Source organism: Ambystoma mexicanum, chromosome 7q (assembly GCF_040938575.1).
Source record: "Ambystoma mexicanum isolate Mex_15411 chromosome 7q, UKY_AmexF1_1, whole genome shotgun sequence".
Taxonomy (NCBI): domain Eukaryota; kingdom Metazoa; phylum Chordata; class Amphibia; order Caudata; family Ambystomatidae; genus Ambystoma; species Ambystoma mexicanum.
This window is the reverse complement of record NC_090941.1, coordinates 35,358,190-35,382,507: the sequence shown is the minus strand read 5'-3', so window position 1 is coordinate 35,382,507 and position 24,318 is coordinate 35,358,190. Positions and strand designations below refer to the sequence as shown.

The 24,318-nt window shown below is 44.1% G+C and overlaps 1 protein-coding gene across 2 annotated transcripts in view; it reads left to right on the top strand.

The window, feature by feature from the left end:
- The window catches only part of PHEX (phosphate regulating endopeptidase X-linked), a 1,520,886-nt gene that overhangs the window by 815,336 nt on the left and 681,232 nt on the right, over positions 1–24,318 (top strand). For both annotated transcript variants that reach the window (XM_069639233.1, XM_069639232.1), the window contains exon 11: positions 5,080–5,208. In XM_069639233.1, the coding sequence (XP_069495334.1) occupies positions 5,080–5,208 (129 nt within the window). The remainder of the gene's footprint in view (positions 1–5,079; positions 5,209–24,318) is intronic.

Below are 24,318 nucleotides of genomic sequence, written 5' to 3'. Positions count from 1 at the left end.
CAGGATTGGTGCACCTCCAACAATCTCTGCCTTAATGCCAGTAAGACAGAGATCCTTCTCATTGGGACCCTTGCCACTGTGTTTCCTCTCTCACTATAGCAGACCACCTTGGGCCCTCTTCCTTTGCCTTCCTGCGAGGCAAAAAACCTTGGTGTCATCTTCAAAGCCACACTCTCTTTCTCTCCTAACATCTCGGACATCACCAAGAAGTCCCACTACCAGCTGCTCCTCCTCAAAGGGACTCTTCCCTTTCTCACTCTCCACCAGAAGCTCACTGTCTCTAAGCTGGACTACTGCAACAGCCACTTTCTCAATCTGTCTTCCTCTAATCTCCGTCATCTGCAAATAATCCAGAACAGGACTGCAAGACTTAGCCTTGGCCTCAAGCCCTGGGATTGTATTTCTCCAGCCCTGAAATTTCTCCACTGGCTGCAAGGATCAAGTTCAAGAACCTTTGCATTGCCCACAAGGCTTTCTGGGGCCAGTGCCAACACTAAATCCAATGCTCTCTTCCAAAATACCTTCTTTCTCTAACCCTTCACTCAGCTACCTCCAACTCTCTAAGGCTTAGACATTTCTCCAGGCAGAGAGTGGGGGTAGACCTCTCTCCTCTGCTGGTGCCTCCAACTGGAATGGCCTCCCTGCCCCTCTCAAACTTGAGGCGGACAACCTGAAGTTTCGGAAGCAGCTAAAAGCTTTCCTCTTCTCTGCTGCTTTCGCTCTCTCTCCCCCCCTGCTGACCTGCCTGACCTACCTGTCTGCTGTACTGACTGGCTGCTTGGCTACCCTCAGAGTCTCTCTGAGTCCAGGCTCTTTCTTGATTGGTCACCCTTGCAATGCCTCCGGGCCTACCATGCACTTAGGGGCTGTAACTGTAACCCTGCAGTCCATTGTTCTCCTTGCACAACCAATAGCTGCTCTGCCCTGGCTGCACTTACTGAGAGCATTGCTGCCCTGTTTTCCCCTCCCCTCTCACTTGCACTTCCCTGCTCCCTTTTCCCTTGCACTTCTCGTTCTCACAATGACACAAGGCCTAGTGAGATTGTTTGTCTTGTCCTCCCTCTATCATCCCTCCCTTGTGTACACTTGTGTACAGGCGCATTATAAATGACTTGAATCACATCATATCATTTTATCACAGATGCCCAGAAAAATATACAATGCCGCAGTAAGAAATGGCTAGACTGGCAGCACCCAAATGCCAATCTAGCCAGGTAATTAAAGTTAGCAGGACTACTTTATCAGAAATGTCCAGTTAAAAGAAAGTCATACCAAACTGAGGAATGACTAGACTGGCTAAATCAAAATGCCTCTCTAGCCACTTATACCACATATCATGCCTGCTTAGCCTGGACATGGACAACCATTATGATTTATCACACAATCCTGCCCACCCACACATCCACTCTCCCTCCCACCCACCACCCCAACCTCCACAATCAGCTCCTTGGCCCAGAATTACCTCTGCGTCCCTCTTCCTTGTCCCAGAGCTTTCGTATGAGGCTCCTTGCCTCATAGGTAAGTACTGGGATGAGGAACAGTGGGACTAGGAGTGATGAAGATTACAGGTAGCTAAATCAGGCATTACCTCCATGTACCTCTACCTCTTCCCAGTACTTTTGTATGAGGCAGAGTGCCTCAAACACACGTACTGCCTCCTATATAAGTACTGGGACGAGGAAGAATAGGGCTAGGAGTAAGCAAGGCATTAAACACAAGTAGTAGCGCAACACCATTGAGTTGACTGGGCTTCAGCACGACCCCCCCTGACATTTTGGGCTATATTGACTCAACTTGGCTAACATTTAGAGCAGTTGCCAGACCGAACAGGACACAGATTTTAAACGGCACCTGGTTTTTGCTGTTAACAAGAACCCAGCAATTACCAACGTAAAGCATTTCACTGTTAGTACCTGCATTCAAATTCCACATTGTTTAGGCGATTGAAATCGTGATGTGGGTTTAGTACTTGCATGCCAGGGGAGTGATTGGAAGGGTAGAGAGGGAACAGGAGACTTATAGGAGAGAGTTAACTGCTTGTAACATTGAATCTGCACTAGAATAGTCTCATTAAAATGCATAAATAATTTGGATGCGCCCACACAAATAAGTTTCCCCCTGCCCACCGCATGTGAAGTTAGCGCCTCTCCCAACATTTGAAGGGTTAGCCCCCCCAAAATGAAGGTTTTCTTGTGCCCCTGTACACAAGCACACACCCCATTCACCTTATACACACCCAGTCATCCACACATTTAAGTGTGCACCCTTTCACCATACACTCACACAGGTAGCCACCTATATATTTATGTGTGCACCCTTTCACCATGCAGGCACACCCCCACAGCCACCCATACATTTAAGTGTGCACCCTTTCACCATACACACACAGGCAGACGGCTATACATTTGAGTGTGCACCCTTTCACCATAGACTCATACACGCACACCTCATGGAGTTGAGGGGGGGCCCTATTACTTAAAAAAGAAATTGGGGCTCATTACGGGTCCAGCGGTAACCGTGCTGGTGCTACCGGCGGGTTGCCGCCAGACCCATAAAAAATTACTATGGCCTGACTTCCCGGTGCCACCGTGCTATTTCAAGTCCGGCGGCTGGGAAATCAGGTGCCGGTAATTTCGTTAAACCCCAGACTCCACGGGAATGGGGACATAGAAGCACCTGCACCATTGTTAACGGTGCCGGTGCTTCCGTGACAGGTCTGCCTACCGTGGCTGCTGTGCCTGGCAGGGTCAGACCTGTCGGGCACGGCAGCCCCACAAGGCAGACCTGTAATATGCCGGTCCGGAAACAACAGTGCCTGTAAGCTTACCAGCACCGTTGTTTCCGGACCGGCATGGTCAGAATGAGCCGCATTGTTTCTTTTTTAAGTCACTATAACTTCATTAAGAAATTATTTCAGTTAAGGACCGAACCATAATCAAAATAATTTCTTTATGATGGCTGAGTGGCTTCAAAAACAAACAATTTCTTTGGGAAGGCATAGGGCTCCCCACCCCCCCCCCCCACCCCATGACATGGAGGCCTCCAGCCTAGGGTCTTCCATGTCATGGGTATGGGTTACGGGGGCCCTCAGACTTCAAAAAGAAAGTTTCTTTTTGTAGTCACTCTGCCTTCATAAAGAAATTATTTCTGTTACAGAAATGTTCTTTATGAATGCAGAGTGAATTTCAAAAGAAACTTTTTTTTTTTTTTAGAAAAAAATATATATTTTTTTTTTTTTTTTTTTTTTACTGGGGCCCCCTCCCAGCCATGTGCTGGTGGGGCCCCCCACACTGCGGGCCCCCCCGCACCGCAGGGGTTGCGGGGGCCCCTGTTACGCCAGTGGCTGCATAAGCAATGGGTTGTCTCCAGTATGTAGGCCTTCTCTTTGTACTACAATACTCGGCAAGGCTACGATTCACCTATGTGACTGTGTTTTGTTTTAATTGATTTGGCGGAATCTCTCATTTGCGAATCGGTGTCTTCTCTCCCACCTCCTAACTATGGCTAATAGTAAAACTGGCCAGGGGTCCATTGCTGGTATGTGAGTGAAAAGGGAGAGGTCAAATGTGTGGGCAAGGGGTACACAGAAGAGGGATGTGCTTCCCAGGTAGACTAACTTGACCTTTTTAAATGGCATGTTGGTATTGATTTGTAATGTCCTGATACACGAAGAGCTGAAGGATGAAGCTCGTGGATCCTCCTGAGACATTGTCACTGAGTCAACTTCATACTAGAGAGATATGTCCCGTGTTCAGATCTCTGGGCATTAATAAAGCCCCTCTGCCACACACACTGTTGCGTCAACTCTGGCACATCAGGCATGGAAAGAGGCCTTAGCACCCAGGGGGGTAACCATGACAGCAGCCAACCAGCCTGGTGTTGGGTTTTTCTGTAGAGCGAGAAGCAAACTGACCTCTTCTGAATGGACGTCACTTGGACACTGAGAGCGCCATGCTCACACAATATCCTTTGCATCCCCTGAAATCCCCAAAACAAAGAACCTGACTCTTGTTCCATGAGTTTCAACGTCAGTCCAGCAGGTTCAAGAATGCCCTACCTACGGTTCCTGGAGGATGTGAGAAATGTGACAGCGATCCGCAAAGAGGAAAAACTATAATTTGTAACATTTTTGGTTCCCTAATGCTTTTCTACTTATTCCTGATCATTTTCCCTTGTTGATCCCATTCATTCATTCAACATTGTTTGGTTTACTCGCCATATTGCCCCCCTTTTTCGTGATTTTCTTGTGCTGATATGATTTCATAAATGTTACCTCATGAACCCTGCCGATGCCACCATCCTAATGAAGTTCTGACCTTTTTTGCATGATGTTATCCAGCCTCCACTGTTCTCCTCAATGAAAGTTAGAGGCTCTTATCTCACCCAACCTCATTCAGGAAGATATTTCTGAACACTGGATGACACTTCCGGTAGTCATCTACTCGGCTCGTTTTCTTGACTCTTTCCCTTTTGACAATTCCTCCTTGTCATTGTCGCTTTTAACCTGCTGCCAATTGTGGAGAATGTGCTTTTCCATTGTCACCCGTCCTTTGATTTTGCTCATTACAGCAATTGTGTTTTGTCGTTGTTCCTTGAGCCCTGGTTCCACCAAAAAGTCAGACAATTTTATTTTTTTTCTTTCAATATTATATTGGTAGTGACATCCATTTGGTGCATGAAAGGTCAGCGTGCAAAATGTGTTTAAATGGAGTCATATATCATTGCTGTTATGGTCATTGACATTGAAATATTGATCAGTGTCTGGGTTATGGATGTGTGATTGTTGCCAGGTAAAGTCTACAAGGGAATCACCTATTGGTGAAAGGGGACTGTGATATTTTGGGGACGTCACCTGAATTTCAGAAATGTCATCTTTAAATGGCTTGCGCTGCTACTGAAACTCACTAACAAGTTTTGAGAATGTGGCAAAAATGGTCCTATGCAGCAGGGAGAGGAGCGCAGTTTGGGGAAAGCAAAACAAACATATCTGATTTATTTAAAATAGACAAAACAGTGTCTCAGAAAGAATGTGATGGTAAAATGCCTGAGTTTGAAACCGTTCATGTGTCATCCCAACAGATCATCTTGGGGACAACATCTTTGATGGCTCGCTGGGACAGATGTGTGAACTATGTGGAAAATGCCCTCCCTTATCCAGTCGGCAAAATGTTCGTGAAAGCCCATTTCCAAGAAGACAAAAAACAAATGGTAGGTTTTCTCCAGTCTGCTCTGCTTTTTAAATGCCAGACTTTGAAGAATGTATGGATCTTAAGATCTACCGGTACTTGGTTGCTTTCATGTGCTAGAGCCAGACACGTCTTGAGGAATGGAAGATCCTTTGTCACCTTGGCCCCGAAAGCCTGGAATACCCTGCCTTTGACTCTTTGGCAGGAACCTAATCTATTCCAAATTCCTAAAGGTTTGAATACCTTCATGTTTAAATAAACCGCTGTGCACTTGTTGTGTTGTCCTGTGCTTTGTCTTTAGTTTTCACGTGCGCCCTGATGCCTTAAGGCTTTCAGCGCGTTGTAAACATATAAATAAAATAAAATGTAAAAAAGGGTATGCAGAATGTATGTTAACAAATTGGATTTTGAAAGTATATGCAATGCGGTAAATTACAGACTTCCAACAAAATAAACAGGGTTTGAGGGACAAAGGTCTATGGAGATTTGGGGGTAGGGAAAACAGTCGTTATGTGGGGGACCCAATGTAGGCAAGTTCGGGAAATAAAAACAAAGAATAGATCGGGTATCTGGAGTTACTAAGCCGCATATCGGCAAAGTTCACATCAGGTCAGTGATAAACATTCATGTAAATATGCAGTTTATAGATCAGTACAATGAGCTGTAGAAAGGATTTACACATTTTTAGTCCACATTGCACAGATCGATGTGATGTCAAACGCTCAGCTTAAAAATATTAAAACAATTTTGCCATTGAGTACAACTGCCCAAATCCGAATGCAGCACGAAGATATTTTTGTGGGTATTAGGGCAATACGTCTAGTGGAGCTGCTTAAAAGTTTAGGCCCACTTCCAAGAAGGAGCACATTTTTTCAGCATTCCTTTGTGAGTTATCCCAGGTCCTCGAAGTTAACTGCAGTTGTTCAAAGAATGTTAACATTTACAACCCATCAATTCCAAGCCTCTGCCATGTGCAAGGTTTTTAATACATTTTTAATTGCATGTTGCTTACTAACATTTTCTATAGATGTCCAGATAAATTCTCTCCTTAAGGTAAACCCCTTTTCGACATTTGTAAGACACACAGAACAATTCCATTATTGATGGTGAATGGTAAACATGCCCCAATGTTTCATTCCCAAGGATGCCAACCTACACTGCACTGACAATCTCCAATGAGGGCGAAGCATGTATCTGGTTGCTTGTTGCATCCATGAGAGTTGTCAATTTTAGATTGATAAAGCTGGCTACTAAAAAACACTGCCATAGAAGACAATGACAATGTTCCCATATGAAGTAAAAAGCAAGTTGTTCCGCTAATTTGCATACCCATAGTGCATTTCTCTGTGGCCTTGATACTTGCTAGGTGGTGCTTTTATCCAGTTGCATGCAGGAGAGTTGTGTTCTTTTTTATTTTTTAAACCCTTTATATTATTAGTAGTCAATGGTAAACATGTATTCATTCTTTGATATCAAGGTTGTCATCCAACATCGCGTTGAGAGGGAATCCTGATGTGGTCGACTGCTAGGTCCTTGAGTGCTGTCAGTCTTGGGTTGATGAAGACATGGATGCAATTGCTTTGTTTTTTAAGAAGATGCAAGCATTCTCATGAGCAAAAAGCAAGCATATTTTGCAAATTTACACACGGAAAGTGCATTGATGTGTGGCTCTGAGGGGAGGTTCCAGTAATGGTTACAATGTGGCACTTTGCACGTGTAGCTTTTCAGCTTAAATGGTTAATGCTACTATCCAATTGCTGGTAGCGTTTTTTTTCCTTAGTAGAACATAACATTGATGGTAAACGTGTTAATGCTTTATGTGAAGTGCTTTGTCTTATGTTGCTGTGCTGATTATCAATGAGGATCACATGTGTGGTTAGATAGATCTTGAGTGTTGGCAGTCTTGGGTTGATCAAGTGATGCATGAAATAACTGCTCTGTGCGACAATGACAATGTTTACATCTGAAAAAAAGGCAAGCTTTTATGGTAGTTTGCATAGCTCCGTATTCATCTGTTGCTCTAATGTGGAGGATAATTTCCAATTATGGTTGCTAGGTGATGCTGTGCATGCATAGCTTTTTATATGCAATGCACTATTCTTCTGTTATGTTGCAAGTCAAATAATGTTTTTTTGCATTTTGAAAACCCAGCATAATACTGATGATCCTCAGGGTGAAATGTTTCTGGGTATATGCATCTGTTTTTGATAGATATGTGTATGGTGGATACAACCTTGGAAGATGTCCGACATAAAACAGCACTTCCCAATAACACAGTGACAGTATTCTTATGTGAAGCAAAATACAAGTTTTCATTAGCACATAATAATAATGTATTTCTTATATATTTATATTTCTTATATAGCGCTACACACCCATAGGTCTCAGAGGGCTGGAACAATAGAAGACATTACTATCCCTCAGAGTGGTACTCAATTTAGCAACCTTGGAAGCATGAAAGGCTGAGTTGACCCTTCCGTGATTCAAACCTAGCAGGCTATGCGCAGCTATCAGGGGCGAGCACTTAGCTCACTGTGCTATCTGACCAGCTAATATGCGTATATCCATAATGCATCAGTGTGTGGTTCTGATCTGGAGGGGAACATCAAGTGATCTTTACTAGATGATACAGTGCATGTGTGGCTTTTCAGCTGAAATGGCAATTTCTATTATCATATTGCAAATGGAAGATTTTTTTCATGCTTTTTTTTTCCAAACCCTGCATAATCATAATGGTTATTGTCAGTGCTCCAGATAAGATTTTGAGGTGTGAGTATTTTACTCATGGTTTTTCAAATTAGAGACTAAATGCAATTTCAAGTGAGTAAAAACGAGTTTTCTCCTCTGCAAGAGAGGAAAACGGATCCAACACATATACCCAATGCATATGTAAAATCAGACCCGTAGACCAAAAGAGTTGTAGATCAAAGTTATCTGGCTTGCACAGAGCCCTTCACTCCACAAGCAAATGGCACATCCCGTCTGAGTACATACTAACAGCACATCACTCCACTTGATAATCGGATATATCCTCCCTGAACATGCTAGCTACACATCTCCTCTTGACACATACTAACAAATACGACACATACTCTGTGCACAAGGTAAAGGCACATAACCTTTCAGCATTTTCAGAGATATGTTGTTAGCACTTGAAGAGCAAATTTGTGTCATTTGCATGTGTAAATTGCACCTTTACACCGTGCGCATGCTGACAGCACATCTCTATGCATATGCTAATGGCAGACATTGTTTTCACGTATTGTTTAGCCAGCCTGATATTTGCACACGTTGACAGGACATATCTCTACCAATAGTGACCTCAAATCTCTTTTCTGCGCATGCTATTGGCACATTTCTTCTCATCTGCTAATGGTGCATCTTCTCTGTACACATACTAGTGGAACAGCTCTCTGTACATGCATGCTGACTGCGCACATGTGGACAGAGGAGATGTGCATGCTAACGACACGCCTACTCTACGAACATGCTAATGGGACATACCCTCTCTGCACATGCTAATTGCACATCCCATCCCTGAAATACTAACTGCACATCCTGTGCAGCGACGGGATGTGCAGTTAGCATGTGCAAACTCCACATCCTGTCTCTTCACATGCTAACGGCACATCTCAGCTCTGCATGCTACTTGCACTTCTGTTCCATACTAATGGCACATCTCTTCTTGGCACGTGCAAATGACACATCTTTACTAAGTACGTACTAGGGGACATTTCTTCTCTGCGAGTGCGAACGTAACATCTCCTCTGGCCATGCTATAAAGGCACATCTCCTCCCTGCCAGTCTTAACAGCAGGGCTCCCTTCTGCACAGGCTAATGTTGGCAATGCACATGCTAACGTTGCATCCAAAGAAAGGGTGGAAAGCTACCGAGCAGGATGGGGGCCTGCACTTCCCAAGTTCCAATTACGTGGAGGACTGACACATCCTTGATGGGTGTGGTGCAGAGGGAATACCACAGAGGAGTCACTTCTTTCTTACAAGAAATGCAATGATGAAGAATGACCTTTCACACAAGTTACTATCAGTGCTGGAAGCGGACAAAATGTACTGGGGCCAAATGTGTACCCGATTTTCCCCCTCCCCGTTCCTTATTCAGCCTGACTCAAACACATCCTTGCCAGCCCCCACCACAATGCCCAACAGTGCTCCCCTGGCATTCTGCTCGGTTTTGTTGTAATAAATCAAGTATCATTCGAAATGGGATAATAACTGTTACCACAGTGCTTGAAGGCTGAAGGAATTTGGCTAAAAGTGCTCTGTAAGAACACATACTCCTTTTCCACATGTTATTGGTATAGCCTCCGTACACATGCAGCATCACATCTCCTCTCTGCACATGCTAACTGGGCATCTCTTCTCTGCATGTGCCAGTGGCACATGGCCTCCCTGCATGTGCTAATGGCAAATATATTCAGTTCCTGGGATGCCCCGCATCTCTCGTGCAGGGTAACCGTTCATCCCTGCATCGGGTAGCAGCCCATCCCTTGTGGTATAGCCCAACAGCAAGCACCTGTCTTACTACAGCCAGATAACTTTATAAATTATATATTACAGAGCAGGTTTGCAACGGGCCAGGGTGCAGCGAGTAAAGGAATTATTGCAGATGTGTTGGCTCCCGTTCCCTTTATTTCAGCACTGTGGGGGGAGCAGTGGGGGTGGCTGGTGACTTGTGAGGGTTAGCCGACCTACCTGGCCTCCCTCCCATGCAGGGGCGCAACAAACCCTACATTTCGGGGTGGGGGGAAATTAAGTTGCGATGAGAGGGGCCTCTTCAGAAAATAGGCAGGGCAAACTTGGAGGCTCTGCCCCCACTGTTCTACCCACTTCCCCCCATGGTCTGGTGTGGGGACCAACTATCGATTAGTATATTTTAAAGCACAATATGCATAGAGGTGATGGAGGACTTTCTTGATAGTATCAGCTTTAAAGTTTTACTGCGTTTGTTCAAGTACATTTTTCTGAACAAACACAGTAAAACTTTAACGCCGCCAGTTTCGGGGAAAGGCTTCCCTCACCTCTCTGCCTAACAAAATACAAGTGTGCACATCCAGGAGTGCACCTAGGCTAAAATGTAGGCATGGGGTAACCCTTCAAATGTTTGGAGAGGGACTAACTTCAGAGACTGTGGAGGAGTGGCAAATTTACTTTTGTAGGGGCATCTTACTTCATTAACCATTGTAATAAGACTGTTATAGTGCAGCTTCAATGTTACAATCAGTTAACTGCTCTCTCTTTTGAGTCTGAAACACCCACTTCTTGCAGATCCTGAAGGTCCTAGAAAGTGTGAAAATGGCATTGATATAGCGCTACAAACCCTCAGGTATCTGAGTACTGCTTATTATTACCCACAGTGTGTGGTGCTCATTTATCAACCTCAGAAGGATGAAAGGCTGAGTTTGGCACTGCCGGGATTCGAACCTGCATCAGCAGGCTCTGCACAGATATCAAAGCAAGCGCCCTACTCGCTGTGCTATCAGACCAGCTGTGATGGTGTGCAATGAAAGACTCAATATCATAGCAAAACAGGACATTGCAGAGTGTGGGGCCGTACTCTGGACGGCCCAAGCAACTTCAGTGGCTGGGAGCAACAGGGGAGAAAATGTAATGTTGATTCTACCACAGTCCCCTATAGTAGAATCTCTGGTGCACTGCCTGGCTGGTGAGACTATGAGGGTCATTACGAGTTTGGAGGCAGCCATGGTGCTAATGGCACCATGGCTGCCTCCAAACCTGTGTCCGGGTCCGTGGTGTCGGAATGGGGACTTACCGGGACATTCCTACCTTTGCGAACCCGGTAAGTCCCCATTCCGAAAACCATTACCCATTCCCATTCGAGCCCCCATAGGGCTCAATGGAAATAGGGAAGGAGCTCATAACGGGCCCGCAAATTGCGGGCCCGCTATGAGCTCCTTGGTCCCTTAGCGGCTCCCGCTAAGGGCGGCTGGTAAAACATGCCGGCCTTAGTGGGACCCGATAAGGGACCTCGGAATGCAGCGGTAGGGGGTTAATGGCACTGGCATCCTTACTGGTGCCGTTAACCCCTTACTGCCGCACTCGGAATGAGGTCCTATGTCTGCCTGTCAAATCTGGTGTTACAAGACTGGGGGGGCAGTGCAGCAATAATGCAATTCTATGCAGCAGTATTCGAGTCACTAGAAGACTAGCACCAGGATACACCAATGTGTCCCTACACTTATTAAAACGGCCCTATTGTAAGGGTGTAAACTTAATCATTTACAAGCACTCCAATTTTTGCAATTGAAGTCAGGGTGAGATTACATTATTTGCCCAGGATCACAAACTTAAGCTAAACAGCGAATCTTTGATTTTAACCCACTCTTCAATTTGGGCACAGCCACCTTCTTCAGCATTTTACTTTGGACAAAAATGTATGTTTTGGGTGTCAAGACCTACAATAATACTGTCCTATAGAGTTTACTTGCAAAATAAACAAATTGCATAGAAAAGCATCATGACAACATGTAAATACTTATAGCAGCATGTTGGGCCGAAATAAATTCACTGTATCTTTATTTTCCACATTCTGAATGGATAACTATAAGATGCAAAAGGCAAAGCATCCTGATTTACACACTTTAATTTCAGCGCTTTAAAAACACACAAAAAATAAGTTCTTGCCATACCCTCACTTAGGTTTGGAGATTCGTCACAAAGCTCCACCGTGTTGTTATGTATGGTTAAAGAACATTCAACTAAAGACATTGAAGTAAACTTTACTTTTAAGCATTCCCCTCGACTATCTCCCCCCTCTCCTGCCTCCCCTCTCTCACCCTTCCCCTTCCCTCCTCCTACTCTTCTCCTCCACTACCCCTATCCAGTCCCACTCCCCTTTCCTCCCTATCCCCCACAGTTAATTGCTCTTCTCACTGTTTTGTTGATTGATTGATTCATATTTTAATTGCTTCAACCGTTATATTGTTTATGTTTTATGTATTATGTTGTTCCATTGTACAGCGCTTTGGTGTAAGGCACTTTATAAATCAATAAATACAAATACAAATACAAAATACAAAGCTATTAGACGTTACGGGTATGAACACATTTTCTGCTGCTGATGACAAAAGAAACGCTACAGTGCCATCTAGTGGTGGAAAGTGTGCTTTTTAAATGAATAAATACAGCGTAAACGGTACTCAGTATAAAATAAAATAATCTGTATTAGCTACAATTACATGCGTAAAAAGGCACATTACGCACCTTATCTTTAGGGCTGGTTGTAGTTAAACATGCCTGATCATACATTTGGGAGAAATTTGTCATGGGGTTTTCCAGCCTTGAGTTCTGTTAGTCTTGTGTTGATAAACCATGTATATAGGAAAACTGCCCTATAAGACAATGACAGGTTCCTTTCATGCATCACATCAAAATGCACACCTTTTGAGTAATTTAGATACCTTAAGTGCATTGCTATGTGACTCTCATTTTGAGGTGAACTTCCAGTGAAGGTTACAAGGTGGCACTTTACGTGTGTGGCTTTTCAACTGAAATGGTGTATTATAGTATCATATTCCAGGTTGAAGGGTTTTTTTCCTCACTTTTTTTTAACCCATCATAACATTGATGACGAATGGTAAACATGCCCCAATGCTTCAATCTGTGTAATTTGTTCAACCTATGTTGCACATATGTGGTTGTTGCATCCTTGAGACTGTCGGTATTGGATAGATAAAGCTACGCTAATAATAGCATTGCCCTGTAAGATAATGACAATTTATACATAAGAAGTTAAACACTTTCCTTTCAGCTTATTTGCCTTCCCATAGTGCATTGACATGTGACTCTGATCTGGAGGTGATATTCCATTGATGGTTACTAGGTGTTGCTGTGCATGTGTGGCTTTTTAGCTGAAATTGCCTATTCAACACTACCTCATTGCAGGTAGAAGATGTTTGTTCTTGCCTACTGTCCAAACCTACCATCATTTCTGTAGTAAATGGTAAACATCCTAAAGCTTCCATGTCAAGAATGGCACGTGTATGTGCCTGGTTGTTAGGTCTTTCAGACTGGTCAGTTTTGTTTTGATTAATTATGCATGCAATAACACTGCATTATAAGATAATTATCATTTTCTCATAAACTCATGGGGACATGTTAGCCAATGTGCATACCCTTAGTGCATTGCTGTTTGGAACTGAAATGGACGTGAGCTTTCGGTAATGGTATGTGGCACGTTTCACATGTCAATATTTAGCGGAAAAGGATTATTTTACTATCACATTCCAGGTACAAGATGTTTTCTTCTATTTTTTTTCCAGCCCACCATAATATTGATGCTAAATGTTAAACACGTCTTAATGTTTCAATGTAAACCTACACCAGACTAATGATCCCCATTGAGGGAGAAACATGTTGGTGGGTGGTTAGTTCCTTGCATGCTGTCAGTCTTAGGTTGATAAAGTGATGCATGCAATAGCGCTGCTCTATAAGACACTCATCTCACATGGAAAAAATTACACGCTTTTCAGCCAATTTACATACCCAATGTGCATTGCCATGTTGGTCTGATATAGAGGTGATCTTCCAGTGATGGTTACTAGGTGGCATGTTTCACATGTGGCTTTTTACATGAAATGGCCTCTTCTACTATCACATCAAAAGTACAAGAGTTGTTTTCTTGCTTTTTTAAATTCCCACCATAGTAGTGATGGTCAATTCTAAACTTGTTAATGTGAAACATGCCAACCTGCACCACACTGATGGCCCCTTTTGAGGGTAAAATGTGCATGTGGGGGGTAGGTCCTTGAGAGATGTCAGTCGTGGGTTGATACAGTAATGCATAGAGGGGCACTGCTCTATTAGACAATCTTCTTAAATAGAGCGTAAACACAAGCTTTCCATCCACTTTTTCTAAAATTGAATTAATTTCTTACAATTTTTTGACTATGGGATTCATGTTGTCTTCATGTTGTCTCCTTCCTTTGCGTTATTTCCCATTGCCCTTTCTAGTTACAGGGAGTTCCAATGCCTTTAATGACCATGGTTTTCCCCAGAATCAAGGCTTCCATACGAGAGAGGGTGCTTCCCTGAATTAATAGAGTTAGAGTGAGCTCGTCTTGAATTTAGATTAGATCAAAAGAGAAGCAGTAGATCTGTTTGTGTCTCAGGAGAAGGAAACATGGTAGTATGGGTTTTGATCAATGGCCCTCATCTCTTTTCTCATTAACAACCGATCCTTCATATCATAGCTATAATGCAGAGTGTCTGTGTTGTTAGGACGAGTTTTAGTGGGACTGCAGTTCTGCTGTTTTTATTTATAAGTGATGTTCCAATGGTATGCAAAGCCTTCGTAGGGCCAGAAAACCTCACCAGAATCCAAACTTGGCTAGATTGCCAAACTAGGGATAGGTGTGGTGTTGATTCGACTTCCAAGGTTTCTCAAATCAGTTCGGTGCCAGAGGTATTCTGATAAAGCCTCTTATTTTTCTACTTAAACCTTTCTTCTCATCTTGCTTCTTGCCATGACTGATTTCAAGTTAGTCATCAGATTTGATGTTAAACCAGGTATGCAGTGATTATAACGAAAACAAAATAACGAATGCAATATTAACGAAAAAATATCGAAAAATAAATATATGGGTGATGGGGTAAAGGGTTGAAAGGTGTGGAGGGGTGGAGTTAGAAGCATGGGGGAATGGGGTTTGGGTGGTACCCCCAATTAAAATAAAATAAAATAGATATTTTCTTTTTTCGTTAATATGTAATTCCCTATTTTTTAATTCGTTCAAATCAGATGTAACCGTTAAAACAATGTTCTCAAGAGTTGGAGAAATCTGTTTAGCATTTTTGAATATATTTGTTATTTTCCATTGAAGAGACCCTGCATTGTTGGGGATTTTGGCACAGCAGTCTCTTTAGATTCGGCCAACTACTTGTGTAGCCCCATATTTATGCTTGTATAAGATGCACCTAATATTGGATGGGCTACTATGAGTTGCTATGCTCTTGCCACTGACATGGTTGCCCTTCTACTCCCATCTTATGGTGTATGTCCAAGGATGGTGATGTGAAATACTAGGCAATAATGTGATTATTATTTACTGACAATCTTCATTACTGCTAGGTCTACTCTTCCTCGTCACAGTACTTACTTTTTGGAAGGGAAAACACCTTCCAACAGAAAGCTTTTCCAAATGATATTGCCTTTTTTCAGCACCTCCCTCCCATAGCCCAGTACAAAGCACCTGACAAATCCCACAATCCTCCTGTCTATACCAAATGAATCCAGTTGATCTTACCACTGGGGCGGCAGAGAAAGGTGTCAGTACAGTGAGCACGCATAGTAGGACTTGGAGTAATGAAGGTTATCAGTAAGTAATCTGAGCATTTTCTCCATGTCCCTCTTACTCTATGAAGTATACCAAAGATCGGATCTCCACATATTTGGACCGGAAAGGAATGAACCCCAGTACAAAGGAGCAGAGGCAATCCCATGGAGAGTCACAATTAAGCATCCCCAACGAGATATAGGAACGTGTGGGGGACATCCCTCACAGAGATAAACAGGGGAGGGCTAATATTCCTTGTACAATGGAGCCATGTATACAGACTGTTCAAACAGCCTATGACGGTCAGGCTTGGGGGCCTATCCCTGGACAGTACAAACCCAGTGACCCCCAGAGAATCACAGAACACCCTGGCATGACCTGGGAAGAAAGCAACCAAGTCCAACTCCCAACTCTAGGAGTCCAGAGGAACAACCAAGCAAGTCAGATGCCCAGCACTCCCAGCCACATAAAAAGACAACAATTGGAACTCTATTCCCAGAGCTAGATGACCAGGAAGACCCTTCCAGAAAGCCCCCATCCAAAAACACTCCACCAACATCTGGCCAGTGGTCTTAAAAGTGAAGGACTTCCTGATGGTTGGAAGGGGGAATCAAAAGAATTTAAAAGGGATGGCATGGTCGGAGAGTGATGAATGAGCACCAGGGCAGGTACTCCCCAAAGGAAAAGAAAAGAAGGTCATGGTTCTGAAGAACTTTACCCCCACTATGGTCTATGACCAATTAACTGGGGAAGGAAATCCCCCTGAACAAAGGGGCTGCACTGACAGCCTCCTACCCAGAGGCCAGTCCCACAAAGTAACCTAGCCTACCAAACTAGAGCCACATCTCAGATGGGCTGAGCAGACATTGAAGCGGGAAGAGCCAGGTCTCAAAGTGCCCAGATTCAGATCCCCATGCCTAACGTCCAACATGTCGCTGAAGCAGATCCTGCTTGCCAATGCAGAACCTAAAATATCCAAGTTGGCAGGCAAAGGTGGACACAAGCGGATTCAGAGAACAGACACTGCAAAACCACTTAAACAATGCTAGACTCAGCCCTCCAGCACATCCAGCACGAGAACAACCTCACCCTTATAACTAAGAGAAGAGTGCTAGGGGACTGACAGAGAAAATCCTCTCAACCATGCTTCAAAGGTCGAAACATGACACACTACCATGCTGTAAGATCACAACATCTGTCTTTAGCATTAAAAAGGCAGGGCAGTGGTATTTAAATTGTGAGGCTGGCTACCCCAGGAGTGCTCAGAAGAACACAAAGCTATTTCAAATGAAAAGACAGTAACTGGGTCTAGTAGAAAATATAAACCAGTTCTGGCTTTTGGGTGCAACCTGACAACAGTATTATTCTTAAGGGTGTGGGTTCAGCACAAAAGATTTGAAAACCACTGAGGTAGAAACTGAAAAGAGGATCAGCAGCCTCCGTATGTCCGCACCATGGAGGAGGAAGGGGCTAGAGAGAACTTCAGAAGGTCCTCCTCACACAAAACAGTAGTAGATCAATATATAGGTTATACATTACTGAAGGCACAACCAGCTGCCACACCACACACACACATATTTAACATGCCTCCTACAAATAGCTGACAAGTACCTGCTGCATTCATCTTATGAGGTAAACCCGGGATCTGCCCAAACCACCTATTACATGTCCACCTCTTTCCCAGACACATAGACCCCTTCTTAGAGAGTTTTTATGCCACCAAACATAAAGCAACACTAGACAAGTCCAATTCAATGGTTCACGAGCAGAACCAGACATGACCCGCAGAGGTCTGATGGCGCTGCCGTGGTAAATGCAGAATTCACTAAATCTCTGATATTGCCAAACCTCAAGGATCAGTGTAGGCTAACCTAAGGATGCCTCTGAATGTAACAAGAGGAGAGCTAGGGATTCGTCCTGAGAACAGCGACCCTGACCAGTACAGTACTAGGCAGCATCAATGCACCTGCTGGTAGGGCCGAGTCCAGCACGCCACCTAATACATGCCCCGGGTACTTCACGTACAATCATGAGACACCTTATTCAATCCAAACAAGGGTCAATCTGCATCACTGAAAACTTTCACCATCAAACCGGAGAGGGGGGTAGAACAACCATCCCCACCTCAGATTGTGCCCGCCAACTGGTAAAGGGTAGGAGGTGAAACCAAGAGACCACTCCAGGCCACTCCAATTACCCTGCTGCAACTCTTAATAATTCCAGGTGAACCAACCCGCTAGGGCCAACAAACAAACACGGCACAGACAAGTACTTTACAGCAGTACTTTACAGGTGCCAAATATGGCAAGAGCTGAAACACCATGACAGCAGGCCTCCAGCACACACAACAGTCTGTGTGTGACTCCTGCAGCATGCTCAAAACACACACCCCAGTCTGGAAGGCAAGGAACTACACAAAGTGCCATCAGGGCTCAACCAATTCAAAATATGGCTGGATGTTCTAACCACAAAAACCCACACCATGGGGGTTTGGGGCCTAGAGCCACGCTACTGGCCATCTAGCTTACAAATCTGTGACACCAGAGGAGGAAGATACAAGAACCAACACGAGGGACCTTCATGCCAAGCTACTTTGTGCTATACCACCAGTTAAAAAGTTCAGAGACCTCTGTACCCTCTGCCTTCACATGGACATAGTGCCATTTATCAGCTGATGTCGAAAGTATCTCCCTACTTCCAGAGGGACCACAGCATTGTAGTGCCAATGTCCCTGCTTTTCACACATGATGGGCAGGTTTAAATCACTTAGCATCAAAAAATGTATCTGAGAGTTTTTCATCTTTTTTAGAATTAAAAAAAGAAGGATGCACTATTTCAAGATTCAGACCCGGGTGGGTCTGAATTGCCATTTCTGTGGTTCATAGACCAATGATCTAACCATTGCACTATTCAGGTACCATCTACACAGCAGCCACATAAACAACTCAAATGGAACTTCCCTCCAATTCCAACTTTAACGTAAATATTCTTCAGTGAAAACACGACCTGCATTGCAAATTAATGCTTGTTAGCACATTAACCCTTTCCTTTGTACTCATTCAAAGTCAAAAACCAACATAATCTCCCTGTGGTCAAAAAGATACCCCACACCTGAATTTGAATCAAACAGTAGAGCTGCCTGAGAGGTTACATAAGTCACTGGCTACTTTCAACTGCTGCTGTTTCCATTGCTACCATAGTAACCAGAGAAAAACATTCATTCACAAGGACATGCATAGAAGTGAAAAGCCTCATTCAGCTGTTCGGAATTCCATTCCTCATGAATGCTGTACTGAAGAGAACCCCCACCATTGTTCTCCTGTTCTCTAGTACCAGCTGTGACTGACTGTTAAGAAATGCAGGTACAACAACTGGGGAGTGCAGGCAGGACAGAGGGAAGCCTTCAGGTCAATCTCCCTGCCAGACCCGTCATTGAGGCAGAACAGAAAGCCTCTCCTGAATTTGGGGGTCAGGGGGGTGAGGTAGGCGGAACAGGAGATAGGGTTGGCATAACAGACTTGGCAGTCTGCCTACTCTGCTGTGGGAAGATGTTCTGAATAAATATCACTCACTGCCTATGCCTGCCTGCTATAGACAAAGTAGGGGGCAGTACCCAGATCTGGTCCCACATGAAGAAACCGGGAACCCAGAACACCTGCAAGAGGCCTTGTTGGTTGCAAGCCTGAGAGTGGATAACAGCCCAACCCCATAATCAGAAATGGATCAGAAATGTGGCAACATACATGAGACATAGAGAACAACGCAGTGACTGCTGTCTTATCTTCCCCTACTCACTGTGAGGCGGGGGGAGCAGGAGACAGGATTAACCCAGCAGAGCAGGCAGCCTGTCCACTGTGCAGTGCAGAGACTTTCAGCCCATAATATGGCCCGGCCCAAACATCATTATAAGTGCTCATGCTTCCATTGCTGGGAGAGGTACCAATGAACCGCCTTATACCCAGAACAGACCAAGGGGCTGGGAAGCATAGCAGCACCTGCAAGAGGACTTGTCAGCTGCAAACCTGACCGTGGGGAGCACCATATCCCATTCACAGAAAGGTGGCAATGCAAAAAAGACATTAAGAATCTAACAGGGACCATTCTCTCCTACTTACTGTGACCTCAAGGCTCCTTGGAGGGACGTCTGACCTCCACACATCCCCATGCAGCACTCCTTTTTATGTATTTGGCAAATCGTAGTACCCAGTGACTTCTGCAGCTGTTCACTTATATTGCTCACTGCAGGCCCAGGGCTATCCATCGGCAGCCGCCCACAAGCCTGGGAACCCCTGATGCTCGGACCAGCTGAAACTCCAGGGATGCCCCCTACTCACCAAGCCTGGGGCTGTCCTCCCCACCTGCAGTCCAAGTCCTGCAGGATCTGAGGAGAAACTCACAAGTCACATTCTTAGACCTACAAAGCCCTACAGTGGAGTCAACCATTTGGGAAATCAAGAGGCCAGCCAAGCAGCCCTCTCCAGGATGCATTTATCTGGATGGGCAGAAGCAACAGTCTCTTCTCAGGCGCATACAAGCCTAGGAACACCTGGCACTCAACCCAGCAGGAACTTGAGGGGAGCCCAATACTGGCCATGCCTGGGGCTCCCCTCCTCTCGTGAAGTCCAAGCCCAGTAGGGGCTGACGGGGAAATTACAAAACAGCATTCTTAGACCCAAAAAGCATAGCAGAGGGTTCAAAGTTCAGGAAAAACAAGAGACCAGTCCATCTGGCCTCCCCAGGGTTCACGGTTTGGAAGAACAGAAAGCTTACCAGGACGATTGGGAGTTGGTCAGGTAATTAATACCCCAAACTATGAGGGGGAGTGGCTAAAAAAGGACATTTTGGCAAAGGGTTTTGTTGGAAGGGAAAGTGCCTTCACAGAGTAAGTACTGTGTCGTGGAAGAGTGGAAATAAGGCCTAAAGTCATGGTTGGAGTTTACACATGACAGAAAAATGAGGTTGGTAGCCTGCAATCTATGAATTCCCCAGGCTAATGTTGCTATCATGAGCTATATGCATCATATGGTGCCACCATACAAAAGCTCAATAAATAGATAATGAATGCCCCTTAGCGTCTGGGCAAACGGTTCCCGTAGCCTCTGCTAAGGGATACTAGCTCTAAAGGGTAAGCGAAAGGACAGGTACGGAGGAGCATAGTCGGACACAAATCAGCAGTAAGACTCTCTGCATGTCCTTGTTCTATACTAATCAAAGCATGCATGCTGATTACATGCACCTCCCTCAAATCCTCACACCTGAGTGCTTACACTCGGACTCGTCCAAACTGCAGCAACCCCCGGCCACCCTCCAAAGATATTTGCCATCTGCTACTACTACTTGCCAGGCGCGCACTCTCATTGTGCTATGCTGCACTGCTTCCTTATACCAGTGATGCCTCCAATGACTCAGCAGCATTTGCTCAGATATCGGTAAAGTCTGTTGGTGACTTCCTCAGGGCCCACATTAGCTGTGCCCCACTAAGCTCAAAATAACACCAGCACAACACAGCGATGCACACCATGCAGCATAGAGCAGTGCTGCCGCATCTTTCATTGGTCTCCACCTCTTGGGCCACTCAGCCTCCTGCACTTGATTTTATGTTCGAAAAATGAAAAATCTGAGGAGAGTAAAGCCTCACAGATGGCATTCTGTCAGACTCATAATGTCTATGGTCAGACAGCCAACCAGAATAGGGCACACCACACACAATGATCTAAAGGGTGGCCATGTTGGAATGGTCAGCAAATGGAACTAACAAGGGGCTGGTGAGAGTTCAGTCATGATCTCGATGTTAAGTGAACAGAATTACGAGTCCTGGTAAACCCAAAAGCTCAAAGCCTGTACAAGGAAAAAAGAGCCGAGATAAACTAAGAAGTTAAAAGAACGTTATGCTAAACAATTAAAAAGAATAGTTTACAAAGAGTATGCACAACGTTTGCCATCAATGCAGTCAGCACAGAGAGAGCTGCGGACACGCTGACGCAATTTCATATGTTCTAGATCTGAACAGGGCCAACCACCCACCAACGATGACGCATGCTTTCAATTAGGCTGGCTGTCAATGGGTTTTCATTGCTATGCTAATTCAAGGCACTGGGCAATTTTTAACAGTAGTTCTAACTTGACAAAAAAATAGCTTTAGAAGGAATCTATTGAGCCAAAACGTTTGCTGTCACAAAATCTGCCATCCAATTAGAACTTAGTGAATTGACATTTATCTATTTTATTTTATTTTACTTTATTGGGCATGGGGCGACTGCACAAACCTCTTTACTGCTGTCTCTCCCCAGTGCTGTACAAAACTACTTTTGAAGAGAAGCGCCAAGGTGATTCTGTGTATCAAAAATTAAAAAAAACAGAGATGCAGGCGTGCTTCTTTGAGAAAGCATATGTAGCTGTGAAGTTGACGAGGCAGCTACTACTAGCAGAGAGGCCCACGCCTTTTCTCAATGTGGCTTAGCACTACAGGGAAGGGTAGGAACGCTTTATGAAGCACCATATGAGAGTTGAACCAAACACACACACCGACCATTTCCTTGTTGTGAAAGTATGCAATGAGATTGTGAAAATGTGAAACGGAAACAGATTTTAACGGCTATTGAGAGCTTACATGCTGCACCTGTTCCATTGTGTGATTGCAGCATTTCTTGGGCTGCCCTCTGCAGAATCACACTCCATACTACTTGGTTAGGCAGGTCCTCAAATGCAGCCATCCTCCAACGCTGCATGGTGTACTCCTGTGAATAGGCCCTGGGGTCCAATTGTGCAACCTGAGGTTAAACGTATAACCTCTACATTACATGGTAGTTGTTCAGACGCATTAGTGCACTGGGCTCACAGAGTTACTATGATGCAATCAATATTCTCCATAGAACTCTATTCGCTTGCATGCAATCTACCCCCGCCGTTGAATATATGAGTTACTTTAATGGAATCGATAACCTCCAAATTACTTCATTCCCTTGTGTGCTATTCCTCCCAACTGTACAATCTGCGGTTAAATATAGTTTTATCACTATGCCGACTGTGCCTAATTGTGTCAGAATGAGAAATTAAAGAGGGAAAATGAGAGGACACAGAGAGCAGAAAAATGACAACCGCACTTTCATTTTCTCTTGCTCAGTGGATTTAGCCGTGCTTTTTGGTGGAACAAATGCCACATTATGGCTATGCGGCTCCATGTCACGCTTTTGTTTCAATGTAAAGAATGTTCGCAAAACTCTCTCACCTTACATTGAATTATAGGAAAAAGCATCTTGATGTTGGAAAGACACATGAATATATGTTCTGTCAGACGTTAAAAGGTGCACATTTAGCACTTCCGTTCACTTACTCATGGCATGCGCCACCCAGACACCCCTTCTTTGACTTGCGATTCAAAGTACTCTCTTTAAGCTTCGTGCCACTCTCTGTGCCTTATTACGAGTTCAGTGGTAGTGGTGAAACATCTGGTAATTATCATTATCGGTTGTTTTACCACTCTGCAAAATGTCTTACTTTGTTCTCAAAACTCCTATTGCTACCTGATTTTGTGCGGTGGCAACAACCTCCACACACAAGTAGCACCACATGCAGTAATTACCAAATGCCCACATGTCAAACCATATGGAGTCCTACGGGACTCCAAAATGGAGAATAATGGAAAGGGCTGCATGACTTGGGAGCATGCAGACCATTTTGGACAACCTGTTATTAACGCAAGCGGTAGCAGTAGATGAGTTTGATGGTATTGACATCTTAATTAGGTCCTCTTTCTCTGCTGTATTTGATTTGCACCAGGAATGAATTCCTCCTGATTTTTACACAGCTCTAGGTATCTTTTAAGTCAAATAAATTGAGCCTGGAATGTTTTTGAGATAACTTTTTTGCCATAGATCCTGCACTTGCAGAGAACAACAGTGATAGCATCATGGTTTTATATAACATTTAAAAGATAATTCCTCCAGCTTCTAAGCACTATGAGAACAGGTATCAGAGCAACATGTATTGACTTTAGAACTAGGACATCTTTGGCAGGATTCAAACTTGCAACACGCTGCCACGAGATATAGTGCAACAGTGCTCCTGTTGCCTCTGTATAAATGTGTTGGTAGTGGTTCCCATTACCTAGATGCTGTTAAAAATTCATAGATTCTTAGTAATAAGTGGAGTTGACTCTAATGCCTTGCTGATGATGTTCTGGGGCTTGGCGGTCCTATGTGCATTCCAACACACTGTAAGAGGATTCAATTCAGCACTACAGCTAAGTCAATGCCTAGTCTGGGATACCGAATGGAAACCCTTATTGATATATCTTTATGTCCAGTTCATGCGTTCTGGATGACTACCCCTATATAACACCCCTCTCTTGGAATCCTCCTGACCCCACTGAGCCAAGAAGTAGTTCTGTTTTGCAAGTTAAAAGGTTTATTTGATAATTTAAACAATAGATATATATATCACACTTTATAATAAATTAATAATTGAATATCACACTTAATCTGATATGATAAAGATTAACAACGGAGAATCTGGCACTAGCACACTTCTTTATAATCACTAAGGAGTTGACATGAAATGGATAAGATAGCACACTACTTTTATGGTCTCAAATGGATGCAATGTGGAATGAAATGCAGTAAAGAAAATAACTTGATAGAATTTCAGCAAAGACAATGTAATCACTTTCTTGTACAATTCACCCCCCCCCCTTTTATGCTATGCAAGGAAATGGAAGGAGGGCACACAGTTCTCAGAAATGCAATCAAATGTGATTCAGTTCACCCAGCAACTTAGACTACAGACGTTGAAAACACAGGCCCAAATGCTTTTAAATGTGCTGGC